The sequence below is a fragment of the Budorcas taxicolor genome, chromosome 16 (genome assembly GCF_023091745.1).
Source record: "Budorcas taxicolor isolate Tak-1 chromosome 16, Takin1.1, whole genome shotgun sequence".
Lineage (NCBI taxonomy): Eukaryota > Metazoa > Chordata > Mammalia > Artiodactyla > Bovidae > Budorcas > Budorcas taxicolor.
The window spans coordinates 31,679,345-31,697,258 of NC_068925.1; the positions used below are offsets into that span (position 1 = coordinate 31,679,345).

The 17,914-nt window shown below is 36.4% G+C and overlaps 1 protein-coding gene across 1 annotated transcript in view; it reads right to left on the reverse strand.

Moving 5' to 3' along the window:
- Window positions 1-17,914, reverse strand: part of CNST (consortin, connexin sorting protein) — an 85,960-nt gene that overhangs the window by 23,210 nt on the left and 44,836 nt on the right. Inside the window, exons 3-8 of the mRNA XM_052654016.1 lie at window positions 13,343-13,548; window positions 5,402-5,432; window positions 3,304-3,390; window positions 2,739-2,853; window positions 535-556; window positions 257-353 (exon numbers count right to left, since the gene is read on the reverse strand). Of these exons, the coding sequence (XP_052509976.1) occupies window positions 257-353; window positions 535-556; window positions 2,739-2,853; window positions 3,304-3,390; window positions 5,402-5,432; window positions 13,343-13,548 (558 nt within the window). The remainder of the gene's footprint in view (window positions 1-256; window positions 354-534; window positions 557-2,738; window positions 2,854-3,303; window positions 3,391-5,401; window positions 5,433-13,342; window positions 13,549-17,914) is intronic.

The window sequence follows — 17,914 nt, forward strand, 5'->3', positions numbered from 1 at the left end:
ATTCTCTTAGATACATATAACCACCTACTGAAAACATGAAACAATTTTATGTTTTCGTAAGAATTTAGATTTTATACTTTCTACTACTAGATATCTAAAAATAGGATTATATGATGTTAAAAAAACCCCTTGCTTTGCTATTTATCTAGGAGCAGTATGCACAAAAAAGCTCCTTCACAGCAACTCAGATGTAATACTTGTAAAATATTATATGAGGCAGGCATTTTTAATGTCTACTTCTAATTTAAAAACATACCCAGCTCTTTGGCTGTAGCTCCTCTTTCCTTTGGATCTTCAGATACTATTAACTGCGTAAAGCATTTCCTTCCCAGGGACTTCTGGACAGCTGCTATCTAAAAAGTTTTTCAAAAAGAAAGGAAAAAAAAAAAAAAAAACTTTGGGGAAAACTGTTGCATTAAGTTAGAAGGCTGAAAACAATTTGAGGAAGGTTTCATTATTTTCTAAACCAGTCCATACAACAAAACATGACACTCTACGTTTTTCCTCTAAACATTTTCAAAGAAAATCTCTTACCTTATCTTTGGATAAAAGAGGACTGTAGGAAAAAAGAGAGAAAGGGGGAAAAAAAGAATTAAAAAAAATATTATAGCAGCAAAATGCTTCCAAACAAATGTCACTGAAACGGCTGTGAAAAAAAAAAAGAAAAAAAATACAGCTTCTCTGGATTCTAATATTAGCACAGAACATTTCCACTGCTGAAACATTACCACTGGTTCACACAGTTCAAAGTGCAACTATATCATGTGTTAATCTTCTTAGATGACCAATAACTAATGAAAAACCTCCAAAGAAGCTATAAATACTGAGATTCAGTGGGGGAAAAAATGTCAACCTTTTGCTAATAATGTGTTTCAAGAGTATTTTACACATATTAAAATTTCAGTTTATGTCATTATTGTCTAAAGTTGATTATGGCGGAAGATATTTTATTCACATTTTCCACAGAAAAGGATAAAAATAGACGTAATCGGTAAATATATTTTAGGGAACACTCAAGATAAAAGATTGCACACATTCACCAAAAAGCATACACAATAATGTTCACAGCCATTTTATTCATAATATTAAAAAACTGGAAACAATCCAAATGTCTACTAACAATATAATGGATAAATAAATTGCTGCACAGTCATATAATGAATCCACACAGGAGTAAAGCAGAGCAAATTACCACTGCAGGTAACAACATGTAACACAGACGTAATCATGCGCAAAAAAGCTAGACACAAAAATCTAGTCTGTGTGATTACATTTATGTAAAACTACAGGACAGGCAAATACAGTGTTACAGAACTCAGATAGCAGTTACTACCTGAGGGGGATGGGTGCTGGCTTTATACACAAATTAGGGAGCTTTCTGAGGGGCTGGACTGTTTTGACTCTTGGTCAGAGTATTAGTTACATATATGTATCCTGTACATATAAAAATTCAGCTGTGTGCTTTAATACTCAAACATTTTATATTAATTTTAGGAGTATAATTTTGGGGAATTATCAAATATAAGCGTAAAATTTTAGGTTTGGTTTACAGTACTATTTACTGTTCACTAGTCAGATATTCTCTTCAGATGTGTAGCAATGTGACTGAAGGCTAGTTTTTAAATTATGTGTTGGCACTAATAAGGACCTATTGTATAGCATAGGGAACTCTACTCAATACTCTGTAATGACCTATATGGGAAAAGAATCTAAAAAAGAATATATATGTATAAAAGTATAACTTGATTCACTTTGCTTTATACCTGAAACTAACAACATTATGAATCAACTATACTGCAATAAAAATTAAAAAAACAGTATGTGTTGGCAAGTTGCCTTTTATTTAAAAAGAGAGAAAAAAGAAAAAAAGTCATGTCTATATTAGGTTCAATAACTATTTATTTTTAAATAATTAAAACATTTATAACACATTAAACAATTATTAGTTCCCTGGGAAGAGCAGAAAAGTATCTATATTGAATATTTTGAAAGTAAGAAAATAATCTCCCTTATCTATTTTTAATATTCCATTATTTAAAAGTTTTACAAAGCCAAGAGTTAACCTATTTAACACACTAAAATTAGGTCATAATGCAGAATCCATAAAAAGACTGTTTCAAAAGTTCAAACTAACACAATAAAATTGTACATCCCAGAAATCTGCACTAGTTTAATAACTATCATGTCCCCTCACCTTTATAATTCTGAGTTTTCAAATAATAAATTAAAATATATATACTTAAGTGCTTTATTATTACTATGTTCAGTTTTAAAAATCCAACTCTTTACACAAATCAAACAATTTAAAATTATCTGGTATTCTGATTAAATGCATTTGCATTCCACTATTAGGCTACTCTTAAAAGTGTGTTTTTACTACAACATACAAACAGTGACAGACATACAAACACTGGAAAACAACTGTAATAAAAATTCCAACACAAAATTTTCCATCCGAATCACCTAATCTCTTAAGCAAAAAGTAATCGAAATTAGAAGTTACATTTAAAAATTTCTAATTAGAAGGTGCTTTGAATTTTGTAAAACAGACCTTTTGTTAAGTTTTGTGTAAGAAACTGAGATAAAAGCTGAGAAAGGAACCTAATCATTTTATTAATTTTAATTTCTCCAGTTAGCATTAGCAAAACAAAGAAGCGAATTCTGCGTTTTAACTATTCAGGACTACAATGCTTCTCCAATATTCTATTCCAGTTCACTGTAAACAGTCAAGTACTTACTCGTGATGTGTTGCACAAAATTTAGCAAGCCGTTCAAAATCTTCACCATTAAATCCTTTTTCTGAATTCCTCAAAGGTGTAACTGTATGTGGCTGTACAGTTTTCCATTTTGTTTCTAAATTTAAAATATCTGTTAGTCACTAGCTATTACAAAACATGTTTAGAAGGGAAAAAATACTTAAGTGGCACCACTGATAAAGATTATCATGAAAAATTATCTTTTCAGCCCAAAGTTAACACAGAAATAGCTAAGTGATTACTTTTAGATCTAAGTATATAACCCAGAGACTAAATCAGCCAAGGACATCAGAAGAAATGAAAAGTTACAAGTGTTTTTTCCTTGGCACTGGTATGAAAAACAAAATACAAAGACAAAAACTTGCTTAAAATGAGGTAAACTTGCGGTAAAAATGCTACTTTCAAAAATGCTACTTTCTTTGCAACACTAACTTGACTAGAAACATCTACTTCCTGATTTAGAAAACCAGGTCAAATACGTTAACTTTCTAGATAGCAATTTGTTAGATTATTGATAATTCTGCATTCTACATTAGTTTGTACTCACCCCACTGTTCTTGAATGGCAGAAAGATTTGCGAGCAATTGCTCATGATACAGTCGTTCGAGCTGAATGAATTTCATTGCTTTCTCATCTGAACAGAAAATTTGAGGAAAACAGGAATCCAGGCTAAAGAATAATGTCCTAGATCAACTGAGAATTTTGAAGCTTATCAAAAAATGAGAGGACTCTAAATATTTTTAAATTTAAACAAAAAAGTAAGGTTTCTTGGTTTTGAAGTAGGTAAATTTTAATGCTGCGTATCATGCAGTAGCTACCTGGTTTCTATTCTATCAGTAAACAGGAGACAGAAAAAGGTTTTAATGTTCAAGAAATGCCTGCTTGCTAATAATACCTCTAGCAGTCAATTAAATATAATTGGAAGTAGGACCCATATGGAATCCGTAATCTAAGTGCCCCCTCTCTTTTTTCTCTCCTTAAATTACCTTCTGTCAAGCCACTATGTTATCCTCTAGTCAAATGTTTGTTTCCGATTTCAACTCCCCGTGATCCTTATTTCTCACTGAATTTTTTTTTTTTTTGTAAATTAACTTGCCACAGTGATTTTTATAATTATGTGATTTGACTTTTTTTTTTGGTAGATTTTCTTATGAATTTCTGCCTTCTCCATCTGTATCACACATTTAGCATTACATGCGGTCAAGACAAGCTGTCCAACTGTCTACCTTCCTTTGGGCCATGTTCTAAATGTTGACCCAGAAAGAAGGAAGAGAAAAAACTTATTGTTTAGCTTTTTAGCCTTCCCATGGTCACTCAGAGGTTCAGTTCTCTCTCTCATTTGTGTCTTAAATATATGCCAGGGATCATAAAATAGACCCGGGAGAAGCAGAGACAATTCTAATTTCCTCTGCTCACAACTTAAAAATATACCAATGTTTCTCACACTTTACTGAACATAAATGTTATTCGAAAATCTTGGTAAAATACAGATTCGTAAGTCTGATCCCCAGAAGCTCTGATTCTAAAGCCCACAAGTCTGCATTTCTAGGAAGCTCCCAGGGAAGTTGATGCGATCTGCACTGTACTCCATCATACTCATCATCTGGGTAGTTCTAAGCTTCATTTCCTTAAGAATTTGATTTCCTTCAGACTTAGTGACGGACAGCCACTGCCCTAAGTTTCTACCACACTTTACTAGTTTACTTGATAGGGGTTCAGGATGACAACTGCTTGTCCTCCAATCTGTAGTGAAAATCAGTAAGGTTAGGAGAAAAAAGAAATCACACAAATGGGGAAATAAAGATACTTAGGATGAGTTCTCTCTAAAGTGTATATATTGGACCTTCTCTGAAAAAATAAGAACAATTTTAAGAGAGGGAAATTAAAACATGGAAGGAATAAATCTTTCTTTTACAAAAGTTATGGGCTTTCCAGGTGGTGCTAGTGGTAAAGAACCTGCTCGTCAATACAAGCAGATGTAAGGTAGATGTAAGAGACGTGGGTTCAATCCCTGGGTCTGAAAAATCCCCTGGAGAAGGACATGGCAACTGACTCCAGTATTCTTGCCTGGAGAATCCCATGGACAGAGAAGCCTGGCGGGCTACAGTCCATTGGGTTGTAAAGAGTCAGACATGACTGAAGAGACAGCACAAACACAAGTTAACATGCAGTCTTCCTTGACAACATTTATTCTGTTTATCGCTAATGAAGAACTCAATCTTCCCTTTGCTATATATATATATATAGCTATAATAAGAGTCATGAGACTTGCTATGTATAATATGGCTGACAAACTCTATCATATGAATATTACTTGACATGTACTTCTGTTTAATTCAAAAGAAAACAAATCCAATGGGTTTTTATTTTTTTGCAACATGCATTCTCCCCTTCCTCCACACACAAATATTTAGATTTTGGTAAAATTAGAGCTTGTCCACAGGAGGTCAAACTTGGGTGGTTCTAGAGAATTTTCTGGAGTAACAAATTTGCTACATCTTGTTTTCTGAGATGGTTACATGGGTGCATGAAACAAAATCCAGTAACAACAGATCATACATTCACTGTAGGTAAATCTCAATTTTAGAAGTGGGCAATTCACTAAGCGTTCTAGGCATTTCTTCTTGTAATTAAAAAAAGGATACAGTCCTCCTCCTGAAAATAAGACTCTGCTATCTGTTAAAAACAAATAAAAAAACAGAAAAAGTTAAATTAACAGTTGAATAAAAAGACAAATTTGGAAGAAACCAAAACCTTGAAATTCTCAAAATCTTTGATATCAAACTAAGAAAACTCTTATTTAACTATATTTGCCAGTTCAGAAAAAATATGACTCTAGGCACAAGACACATTTCTGAAGTCACTTGTCTCAAGAAAAGCAAACACAGACATTCTTTGGTCTGTACACAATCTCATTCTTTCTGTTCTATTTCAAGTCAAAGCAAACATCACGGATTCATTAGAGTTTAGAATAAGAACTCTAAAGAATGAGAGAAATGCTATCGAGGCTTATAAAAGTAGAACACAAATGAAAGGACGGCTTTATCATAAACTAAAAAACTGAAATATGTCATGTTACAAGGGATCTTAAAACCCATTCGTCTCTTTAGTATTTCACAAACTACCTCATGGGACACTGATTTTTCATTCTCTTTTGATATTTCAGAAAAGGACAGACCAAGTGCTACTAGTTGAGCAATGATGTTTGGAATATATAGAGTGCTGCACAGGATAAAGGGCACTGGATGGGAGGGCAAGGTCCAGGGACTCAGCATCTGGACCCAGTTGAGGCACATCCCTTAGCAGATTCATTCTAGGGCAACTTTAAATGTAAAAATTCTTTGATTCTAAAAACTTTGGGGTCCTTTATTCAGATGTAGCATTTATAAATAGAACAGTAAAACCAAAAGTATACATGGAGAAATATTTGCATGAATTGACTATTGTCATACTTAAAATACTTCATTAAGTAGTTTACACTTTCAGTTTGCCCTGCTTTTTCCTAAGTCACTAATGAAAAAGGTATTCTGTTTATGGATCATGAGGTCTACTTTCCAGGAAGCTATCAGTACAAAGAGCAATAAAGCACTAGTCAAACCTATAAATTAGAAATAAAAAAGGAATTTTTTTTTCTAAATCCCACAGTGGAAAAAGTATAGTTTTAAAGGAAATAGTTGCCTAGCTTAAAATTTATTCTACATATCTAACATTCTTCCAGGAGCAAAACAACAATATAGATGGAGCTAATCACCTCTCTGTAAACTGTCAGTTTAATCCATTGGCTTTCAGACTTCTGGGATAGTTCCAGTCCCATAAGTGCAACCATAAAGACAGGATCATGAAACCCAAGGCCTCAAAAGTAAAAAGGCACTTACAGGTGCAAGGGCAGCTTGAAAAATACATACACAGGCTTTCTCCCATAAAAACCTACTCCTGGCAATTCAAGTGGGGAAAAGAAGGTGTGATTTTCTTTGATGCCCCAAATGTCGAAATCCAGGAGGTAGCTTGGTAGAGCAGAAAAACATGAAAGTTTGAAGGCGAATAACCTGACTGTGTTCTAGACCAAGCTTTGCCACTACGAGCTGTGTGACTCTGGACGTGTCATTTCATGTCTCAACCTCGGCTTCCTTATTTGTAAAACAGGGTCAGTAATACCTACAACTCTAGGAGACAGAACGTCTGTCTAGTACAGTGCCCAGGACACAGCAGCAAGTGCTTAAAACGGTTTGCACTTGCTGACTCTGGACCAGAAATACTCTACTCTACCAGTGCAAAGTAGAATCGTGAGGAAGTGAGTTGAAAATCACTTTGGGAGGGCAGTCATTTTAAGGTTTTCCTGGTTTTGGGCATCTTTTATCTACTGGGAACAAAAAGGAATGAGGAAGGTGTATGCATTTGTCCACAGTCCCACAGAGTGGCTTCAAGGATCCCAGTGAAGCCGTTTCCTGTTTGAGTCTGAGATGAGTTTTAGGACATGCTCACTGAGGACAGAGTACAGCATTTGAACTACTTCTTCTCACTTCTATATGAAAAACTCTCAAGTTTATGACTTAGATAATATACATTTAAAGCTAACCTGCCATTATATTAACAAAGTCAGTGTGTAAGAGATTACTCACACCCAAGAAAAACAATTTTTTTTTCGGCCACACTACACGGCCTGTGGAACTCCCCTGATGAGCGATCAGACCCACGCCCCTGCGGTGGGAGTGCAGAGTCTTAACCACTGGACCACCAGGGAAGTCCTCAAGAAAAGTAATTTTTAAATGGAATCTTTGAGAGATCCAAGAACTTTAGTGTGGACTCTGGAACCAGACATGGACTTAAATCTTGTCTCTATGACTTATTGGCTGTGTGACTTCAGACAAGTTTAAAAAAAATCTTCTTTGGTTATAGTAATGTGTCATTCTGATACTGTGAGGATTAAATGGGCTAAAAAACCTAGAATAGTGCTACGAAAACAGTATTTCCTATTTTAGTATTCTTATCATTAAGGCTGTTATTAGTATGTTATGTCCATACCGACAAAGACTTACAATGAATGCTTGGAAAACAAGAATCAATAAAACATATTAAGTGCCAAAAGGAAAAAAGAGTTCCGAGAGCTAAAAATGTAAGTGAATATCTGTAGTGATCACAGTCATTAATATCAAATGTCCTTTAGCATATATTCATCCATATAATATGTTAAAAATAGTAACTATCCTGTAATTAACTCTCCGTTAATACTTCCTTATTTCTGTCAGTGGTACTACCATTCCTAGAATTGGTATTCCTAGACTTATTCTTCTCTGATTTCTTTATCATCCCTTTTTTCATTATCTACACCGAGTCCTGATATCAAGATTTCAAATTTACCTCTCCTTGTTTCCACTGTCACCACGCTGACCTAGAAACTACTCTCACTTTATGTTTGAATTATAAATTTCTTTTTACCTTTTACCTTTATCAGAAATACATATATTCACATGGTTCAAAGAGGCAAATGGTTCTATAAGGTGTGCTTAAGAAAGGCCCTACTGTTCATGTCCTATTCTCCTTTCTTCAGGAGCAAGCACTTAAGATGTCTCTTTTTAAAAAAAAACACTATATCTCTACATATTATGCTTATATTTGTTATTTCTCAATTTTTTTTTCCGTTTTAGAAAATGGGGATTGAGTCTTTTGCGCCTTACCCTACAAACATATACCACACACACTTTCTCTCACATATTGACCTATCCCATGTTGTTCTATTGTATTAAAAGGTAGATACACATTTAATGTTTACCTTATTATGAGTAAGCCGTGTAATAAACTCTCATTGTTTTTCCCTTCATGAAAACTTTCTGTTTTCTCTGGAGTTTCTTTTTTCCTTTTTTTTTTGGTATAGTTTTCCAAGCACTTATCGCTTATACAACTGGTCTATCAAGAGTTGAAATCTTCCCTCAATGTATTCAGACACACTGAATATTCAGAAATCAGAAAATGATATAAAAGTTTCTCCCCAGACCCTTCTGATCTGCTCAGATAGAAGTGGGTACACTCTCTTTCTTGGTACAAAGCTGTCATCTAAGACTCTCTCTTCTCCTAGAGATCCCCTTCACCCATCTCCAGGGTAGCACCCCGTTTTCTTATATCTTAATCTTTCTGTTCCTTGGTTTACTCTCTCGTTTTGGTGGAGTACACCATATAGTGACTTCCTGAGAAAGGATGAAAAGGAAATATCACAGGCCCTGACGTAGGAACATTCCTGGTATAGCTGAGGAAGTGCTAGGAGGCTGGTGTATCTGGAAAGAAGTGAAGAAGGAGAGTTTTAGGAATTAAGGTCTAAGAGGTAACAGGGCCAGATCATGGCGTGTCTTGCCATGGTAAGAATTTTGGCTTTTACTCTGAATGTGAAAAGAAGTCAATGGATGGCTTTGAACAGAGAAGTCTCATGATCCCAACTAACATTTTACCTGGATCACAATGACTGCTGTATGGAGGGGGGAAAAAAACCTAAATGGAAATAAAGATAAAGCAGAGAGGGTTCTACAATTAGTTTACTGAAAGAATCTGAATGAAATCTGATAGTGTCTTGTACTGAGATGGTGGCAATCAAGGAGGAAAGAAGACATCAGAATCTGCATATATTTTTTAAATAGATTGGCAGGATCTGCTGGTTGGATATGGACATGGGGAAAAGTGAAGGATGACTTCAAAGTATTTGGTCTCAGCAACTAGAGGGATGGATATGCCATCTAACAAAAGGGAGAAAAAAAGTCAAAGTCTGATTTTGGGCATCTTAAATTTGAAAGGCCCATGAGATGTCTCAGGAAGCTGGATGTTTAGTTTATACTGCAGAACTGAATCCTCAAGCACTTCAATGTTTAATAATCAGTAAAATTTGGAGGACTCAACAAATGACCCAGAGAAGGCATATCCAGTGAGGTAAGATATAAAAGTGGAAAGTGGAGGGTCCTAAAAAGCAAAAGAAAATGCTGCAAAATAGAGCATGTGATCAACTTGTCAGAGCTTCTAATACTTCCGGCAGGAAGAAAACTGAGGACTAACAACTAGATTCACATGAGCATGCAACACGGAGATCAGTCCTGGCATTTACAGTGCAATTCTGGCAGAGCAGCTGCACAAAGGCCAGACTGGAGTGAGTTCAAGCGTCATCTGAATGTGGAATGTTACCTAGGTAGAATTCTTGCCCAGTGTATTTTAACCTGAATCAAATCGAAGAAATAATCAGACAGATCCTAATTATGGGACATTTCTACAAGAACTCTTAACTCTTCAGACATGTCAATGTTATAAAAGCAAAAATAAACAAACAAATAAAACAGAAGGCAGGGAATTGTTCTGGATTACTAAGGATTAAAGAAGGTTCACAACCAAATGCAATGTGTGCTCTTTTACTGGATCCTGGATCAGAGGGAAACCAATTATAATGAATATTTGTGGAATAACCTGAAGAAACAAATATAGGCTCTATATTAAATAATATTAAACCAACATTTCATTTCTTGGGGTTGATAATGGCATTGTAAGTTATTTAGGAGAGTGTCATTGTTCTTGAGAAATTTATGTGCGAGTATTTAAGGGTGAAGTGATGTAATGCCTGAAAATTACTTTAAGATGTTTCATGGAAAATAAATATGTGGGGTAGGGTTGAGTGGGAGGAGGGAAAAACAAAATCTGGCAAAATGTTAACAACTGTCAAATTCAAGTGAAAGGCACAGTGTGAGCTGCTGGGAATTACTAAATAATGGAAAAAAAAAAGTCACTCCACTTCTCTCTAACTTGTGTCTCCCTTGAGAGTAACTGACAGGATATTTTGTATTCTTGGACTACAGAAGGCAGTCATCAGCTGACTGCTGTTGCCCTGGTGTCTCAGCTTACTGCAGTCTCAGCCATCTCTTTCCAGCAAGCAATGTTTGAATTAGTGACAGAGAAATATAGTTCCGCTTAATGTTTACCGCTTAATGTTTAATTACTTTTATGTTAAGTATACCAAGTGTTATTGATATGTTAAGTACTTGTACATGCAGTATTTCACTGAGTCCTCTACAACATTACAGAAGATGAAACTAAAAGCTGCTTAGTTTGTTAGTAGTAGGGTTACGGTTAGATTTTAAAGTAGAGCCAGAGCCCATACTTTAAAGCCACCACTATACTCTCTAATCTTCTTTGCCAGGAGAGGACAGACTGCTGAGGTATTTCAGAAGCAAAACCTACAGGACTCAGCAAACTGACATGTTCCTAGGGGATGAAGGTGGAGTTCTACTTTGAGACATTTAAAAAAATTAAATAATCTGCATCTGATCAAGACTGTTATCATCTTCCTGCCTAAAAATGTGATTTTCTACTAGATCTGCTTCAGCTATGGGATCACCTGCTAGTAGAAAAGCGCATTCTCCTTACATTCAATGTAACAATATCCCAGTGACATAAACTGCTTGAAAAGGTTTGGCTACACTTAGCTGTTTCTATTTACTCCAAATGTCCATTTCCCCAACTTATTATTGAAATTCTACAGAAGACTTCAAAGAATAGTAAAATCAACAGTCATATACCTTTATTTAGATTTGTCAATTATTGACATTTTGCCAAATCTTCTCTTTTTCTTTCCCTTTCTTATACATTTTTTCCCACTGAAATATCTTAAGTTGCAGCCATTATATAACTTTACTCCTAAATACTACTTGCACGTGTGTTTCCCAAGAATAAAGACACTCGCCTACATGACCTTCAGTTCCATTATCAATCTCAAGAAATTTGACAATGATGCAATAGTAGTATTATTATACAGTCAGTATTCAAATTTCTGTCAGGTTGTCCCCAAAACACATGCTTTGAGAGATGTGGGTTCGATCCCTGGGTCGGAAAGAGCCCCTAGAGCAGGAAATGGCAACCCACTCCCGTATTCTTGCCTGGAAAATTCCATGGATGGAGGAGCCTGGTGGGCCACAGTCCATGGGGTTGCAAAGAGTGAGACATAGCTGAGCAACTGAGCACAAAACAAAGCCCTACAATTATAAGGAACTTGCTTTGTGAGGGAGTCTTATATCTCCCATTTGTTAAGATGATGATAATGTCTCTCTAGATTGTTTGGAGAATGAAATAACAGAGTAAATATCCTTTACAAACTCAATCCATTGTACAAATTTAAAGAAGGCTGAAAGATTAGAAAGCTGCCTTGGTATTGGTGGTTCTCAACTACAGTTCTCAACTATGGTAAACATGTATTATATACGTCAGCAACACACCAGAGGTCAAAAAGTAGTACACATTTTCTCAAAGGCATTCTTCAAGCCCAACAGGAGGTAATATAAATTTGTAAAAATATATGTTTTCCTGCATTGGGACAAAAGCTGTTTTACTTTTAAAAAATTATCCCCTGCTTATTGCAAATGTTTAATGAAACAGGAAGAGTGAGTGAAATAAAATTGAAGCTTCTTCCAATCCCATATATGAATTATTTTCATTTTGAAAAAAGAAAACAAAACACAGCTTATAAATACCTTAATCTTTTCAGAATTATCTCGTGTAAAAAACCTTCTGTATTACTGTCCTTAAGGTCTCCCAGTCTCCAGGCTCTCCATCTTCTAGTTTACCTTCTCAATCATCAAGAGTTATATTTCTAGAATTCTAATTTTGGCACCTGCATAATCAAAAGCTCTCAGCCTCTAAAAGCAAGATCTTAATGTTACAAGTTATCTAATCTTAATTCTCATCTCTCTTCCATCTTAATCTTCAAAATAATATCCCAGTCATGTCTTTGCAAAGGCTGATCTCTTTTTGTGCCAGTTCACTTTCTTTATCTATTGTGAGCCTATAAATCCTGCAAAACCCAGCTCAAGAATCACCTTATTTCTGCCTAATGTCCAAAGGACAAAGTTAATCATGCATCTTGTGCTTTTGCTGAACCTGAAGCACATACCTACTCTAATACTTTATACAGACTTCTACCATTAGTTAGCTACATAATTGTTTTTCCTATTCCACAGTGTCGTCTTAAGGACATGTTCTTATGTAATTTGTTTGCCTAGTGTCTAGCTTAGTTTTGGGTACCTTGTTGGTACTTACTAAGCACTTTCTACATTGACTCATTTGTACAGTACACTGACTCTCAACTGTACACACCAAGTAAAAGAAGGGGCTTCCCTGGTGGCTCAGCAGTAATCAATCTGCCTGTAATGCATAAGATGCAGGAAACGCGGGTTTGATCCCTAGATTAGCAAGATTCCCCAGGAGTGGGAAATGTCAACCCACGCAAGTATTCTTGCCTGAGAAATCGCATTGAACAGAGGAGCCTGGCAGGCTACAGTCCATGGGGTTTCAAGAGTCAGACACAACTTAGTGACTAAACCACCACCACCACCAAGTAAAAGCAGCTAGCAATTGAATGAGCCATAGACTGATGATCCAAACCAACATGTGGCCACCAGTCAGTGATATGCCAGATTTCCTACCAGCTACTGATCCAAGGTCACCTTCTCCGGGACTCACCAATGACAGGTGGAGCAGAATCAATTACAGAGAATTGGATTTTAGATTATTACAAATATTGGCCCCAGAACTTCAGTGAGGCTGCAATTGAAAGTTCAGCAAGATACCTGGTGAAGGCAAAGGGGAAGTGCTCTTGAATCCAACTGCTCAACTTCACCTCGTATAAGTGAGAACAGAGATTGCAGAACCAACTTTGAGGCTTCCAGTTGATCGTTAGCATTTACTTCTGCAGATTCTTCATCACTAACGGCATGTGTGGCTACATGTAGTATATTTTCTTGCATTAAAGGTGTGGTATCTTCTGAAGAAAGTCCTTTGAGAGTAAATAAAATGCCCACATTAGAATAAATTTCCATCATGGTAGAACACCTTAAAATAATTATGCCTTTTAACCATAAAATTTTCAGATAAAACTGATTATATGAAAAAAAAAAAAAACCCACAGAAGCCACAAGTTATTTTCCTCATTAAGTTAAGACTGCTTGACATCTGATTCTTTCTATTAGCAATTAGTTAACAGAAGCAATTCTGTTAGTTCTATATAAACTTTTCTATTTATAATATATTGTAGATTAAGAATCTAATTTATATTCTTAATTAAAAATATTAAAAAAGAGAGATCTAAAGAAAAGTATGTAGGTTAAAATCTGACCAAAAACTTGACTCTCCCAAAGGAAAAATGAATTAACTATAATCTGAAGTCATACTTTGCTCTAAATGAAAGAGCACTAAATGAGAAAGTAAACGTGGCTATCGTACCAAAGGCTAAAGAAGTTAAGCCGTCTTCTCTAAACTCCGGTCTGATAACTTTAGAACTACCTCTGGAGCTCAGGAGAGCAGAGGGAATCAGATGTCCAGAGCTAATGGTCACAGAAACTTTCTTCCTAGTAAAAAAGAGTAAAACAAACTTGGGGAAAAAAAAAAAATCAGTGACTAAATCCTTGGCCCAGAGCTCCTGAAATAACACACCAAATTTTAAAACTCTAAACGTAACACATTATAACTTTATCCTTCACTGAAATCTCAGCATGAGTTCTAATTTTCACACTGAAATTGAACAGACTGTGTACATCTGTACTTACCTTCAGCTAGTCCGTCTAGGGAAGGATCTTTCTCAGTGATTGAGTGTATGCATACCATGATTGAAGATGCCTTCAGCCTGGAGATGGCCTGCCATTTTATTTTGTAGGAATGGTATTTGTGAAAAACAGGAATGATTTTTCTGCTTTCTAATTTTCTAACTGCAATGGTGGTAATGCCAATGTAGGAAGAGAAGCTTTCTATAGAGAACTACAAAGAAACTAAGATAAATACTGTTTTCTTTCCTTTTCCTCCCAGCCACACTACTATACCCAAGACATTAAATTACATAAGACTGTGATAAGGCGAATCACCCAAATTCTATATTTCTCTTAATTAAATTCTTCTTAATTTTTTATTAAATGTTTGGTAGAATTCACCAAGGGGCTTCCCAGGTGGCTCAGTGGTAAAGAACCCACCTGCCAATGAAGAAGACCCAGGTTCAATCCCTGGGTCGGGAAGATCCCCTGGAGGAGGGAATGGTAACTCACTCTGGTATTCTTATCTGGAAAATCCTATGGACAAGGAGCTTGGAGGGCTATAGCCCATAGGGTCACAAAGAGTCAAACACGACTGAGTGACTGAACAACAACGATAATAAAATTCACCTATGAATTAAATGTTTGGTAGAATTCATATAATGAAAAATTAGTGTCAATCCTTCTCAGACTTTTCCAAAAATCAAAGAGCAGGGAACAGTCTCAATCTCATTTTTACAAAGCCAGCATTACCCTGATACTAAAGCCAAATAAAGATATTACATAAAAAGTAAACTACAAGTAAATGTCTCTGATGAATACAGGTGCAAAAATTCTCAACAAAATACTCAGCAACTTAATTCAACAGCACATTTAAAGGATCAGACACCGTGATCAAGCAGAATTTATTCCTGGGATGCAAGGCTGATTCAACATACATTAACCAATCAATGTCATACAGCACATTAACTGAATGAAGGATAAATAACACATGGTCAACTCACTGGATGTGGGAAAAACTATTTAACAAAATTCAATATCCTTTAATGATAAAACTCTCAACATAGTAGGTACAGAAGAATGTACCTCAACACGATAAAAGCCATATATGACAAACTCACAGATAACATCATACTCAGCAATGAAAGGTTAACATATTTTCCTTGAAGATCTGGAACCAGACAAGGGTGCCTACTCTCACCACTCCTATTCAACATAGTACTGGAAGTCCTGGTCAGAGCAATCAAGCAAGAAGAAGAAATGAAAGGCATCCAACTCAGAAAGGAAGATGTGAAACTGTCTCTGTTTGCAGATAATATAATCTTATAGATGGAAAACCCTCAAGACTTCACTAAAAAACTGTTAGAACCAACAAATGATTTCAATAAAGTTACAGGATATACAATCACCATATAAAAATCAGTTGCATTGCTATATACTAACAGCGAACTATCTGAAAAAGAAAAACTATTTTATTTACAATAGTATTAAAACAACAAAGTACTTTGGAATAAATTTAACAAAGTAGATGAAAGCTACTGTTGTTGTTGTTCAGTTGCTCAGTCACGTCTAACTCTTTGCGAACCCATGGACTGCAGCACGCCAGGCTTCCCTGTCCATCATCTCCTGGAACTTGCTCAAACTCATGTCCATTGAGTCAGTGATGCCATCTAACCATCTCATCCTCTGTCGTCCCTTTCTCTTCCTGCCTTCAATCTTTCCCAGCATCAGGGTCTTTTCTAATGAGCCGGCTCTTTGCATCAGGTGGCCAAAGTGTTGGAGCTTCAGCTTCTGCATCTGTCCTTCCAATGAATATTCAGGATTGACTTCCTTTAGTAATGACTGGTTTGATTTCCTTGCTGTCCAAGGGACTCTCAAGAGTCTTCTCCAACACCACAGGTCAAAAGCATCAGTTCTTTGGTGTCCAGCCTTCTTTATGGTCCAACTCTCACATCTGTACATGGAAAAACCATAGCTTTGCCTATACAGACCTTTGTCAGCAAAGAAGCCCTCCAGAGTCCTCTGTCCACAGGGATTCTTCAGGCAAGATTACTGGAGTGGGTTGCCATGCCGTCCTCCAGGGGATCTTCCCAACCCAGGGACAGAACCTAGATCTCTCGCATTGCAGGTGGATTCTTTACCATCTGAGCCACCAGGAAAGCCCATGAATACTAGAGTGGGTAGCCTATCCCTTCTCCAGGGGATCTTCCCAACCCAGAAATTGAACCGGGGTCTCCTGCACTGCAGATGGATTCTTTACCAGCTGAGTTACCTGGGAAGCCTGAAAGCTATTGAAGAAGACACAAATAAATGGAAAGATATACTATGCTCATGGGTTGGAAGAATTAAAAAATAACTACGCTACTCATAGTAATCCTCAGATTCAGTGGAATCCCTATCAAAATTGCAATGGCATTTTTCAAAGTATTAGAAAAGGTCTTAAAATTTATATAGAACCGTAAAAGATCACATATAGGCAGAGCAATCATGAGCAAAAAAAAAAGAAAAAAAACCCAACAAAGTTAATAGCATCTGACTATGAGATTTCAAAAACTACTACAAAATTATAGTAATCAACAATAACATAGTTGGCATAATAACAGATGCACAGAACACTGGGACACAATAGAGCATCACAACAGAGCAACAGATTTGTTTCTACACATTTATAATCTTTATCAAAAATCCAAAGAACACACACAATTAGAGAAAGGACAGTTTCTTCAACAAAGAGTGCTACGAAAACTGGCTTTCCACATGTGGAAGAATGAAATTGAACTCATCTCACTACATATGCAAAAAATCAACTTGATATGGAATTGAGATTTGAATGTAAGACCTGAAACCATGCAACTATTAGAAGACAATATAGGGGAAAAGCTTCCTGACACTGATGTAGGTAAGACTGTTTTGGACATGACACCAAAAGCACAGGCAACAAAAGCAAAAGTAGGCAGATGGGATTCCACCAAACTAAAAAGCACAGCAAAGGAAACAATCAACAAAGGGAAGAGACAGTCTATGAAGGGGGAGAAAGTATTTGCTAACCATCCATCTGAAAGGGGATTAATATCCAAAATACATAAGGAAGTCAAACCACTCAACAGCAAGAAAACAATGTGATCGAACTGTTGGTGGAAATACATATCGGTACGGCTATTGTGAAAAACAGTACAAACGCTCCTCAAAAATGTAAGACTAGAACTACCCTGCTGCTGTTGCTAAGTCGCGTCAGTCTGTCCGACTCCGTGCGACCCCATAGATGGCAGCCCACCAGGCTTCCCCATCCCTGGGATTCTCCAGGCAAGAACACTGGAGTGGGTTGCCATTTCCTTCTCCAATGCGTGAAAGTGAAAAGTGAAAGTGAAGTCGCTCAGTCATGTCCGACTCTTAGCTACACCATGGACTGCGGCCTACGAGGCTCCTCCGTCCATGGGATTCTCTAGGCAAGGGTACTGGAGCGGGGTGCCATTGCCTTCTCCGAGATGATCCAGCAATTCCACTTCTGGGTATGCACACAAAGGGAACAAAATCAAGAATCGAAATGATTATCTACACTCTAAGGTTCATTACAGCATCACTTACAGTAGTTCAGATATGGAAATAACCCAAGTGTCTGTC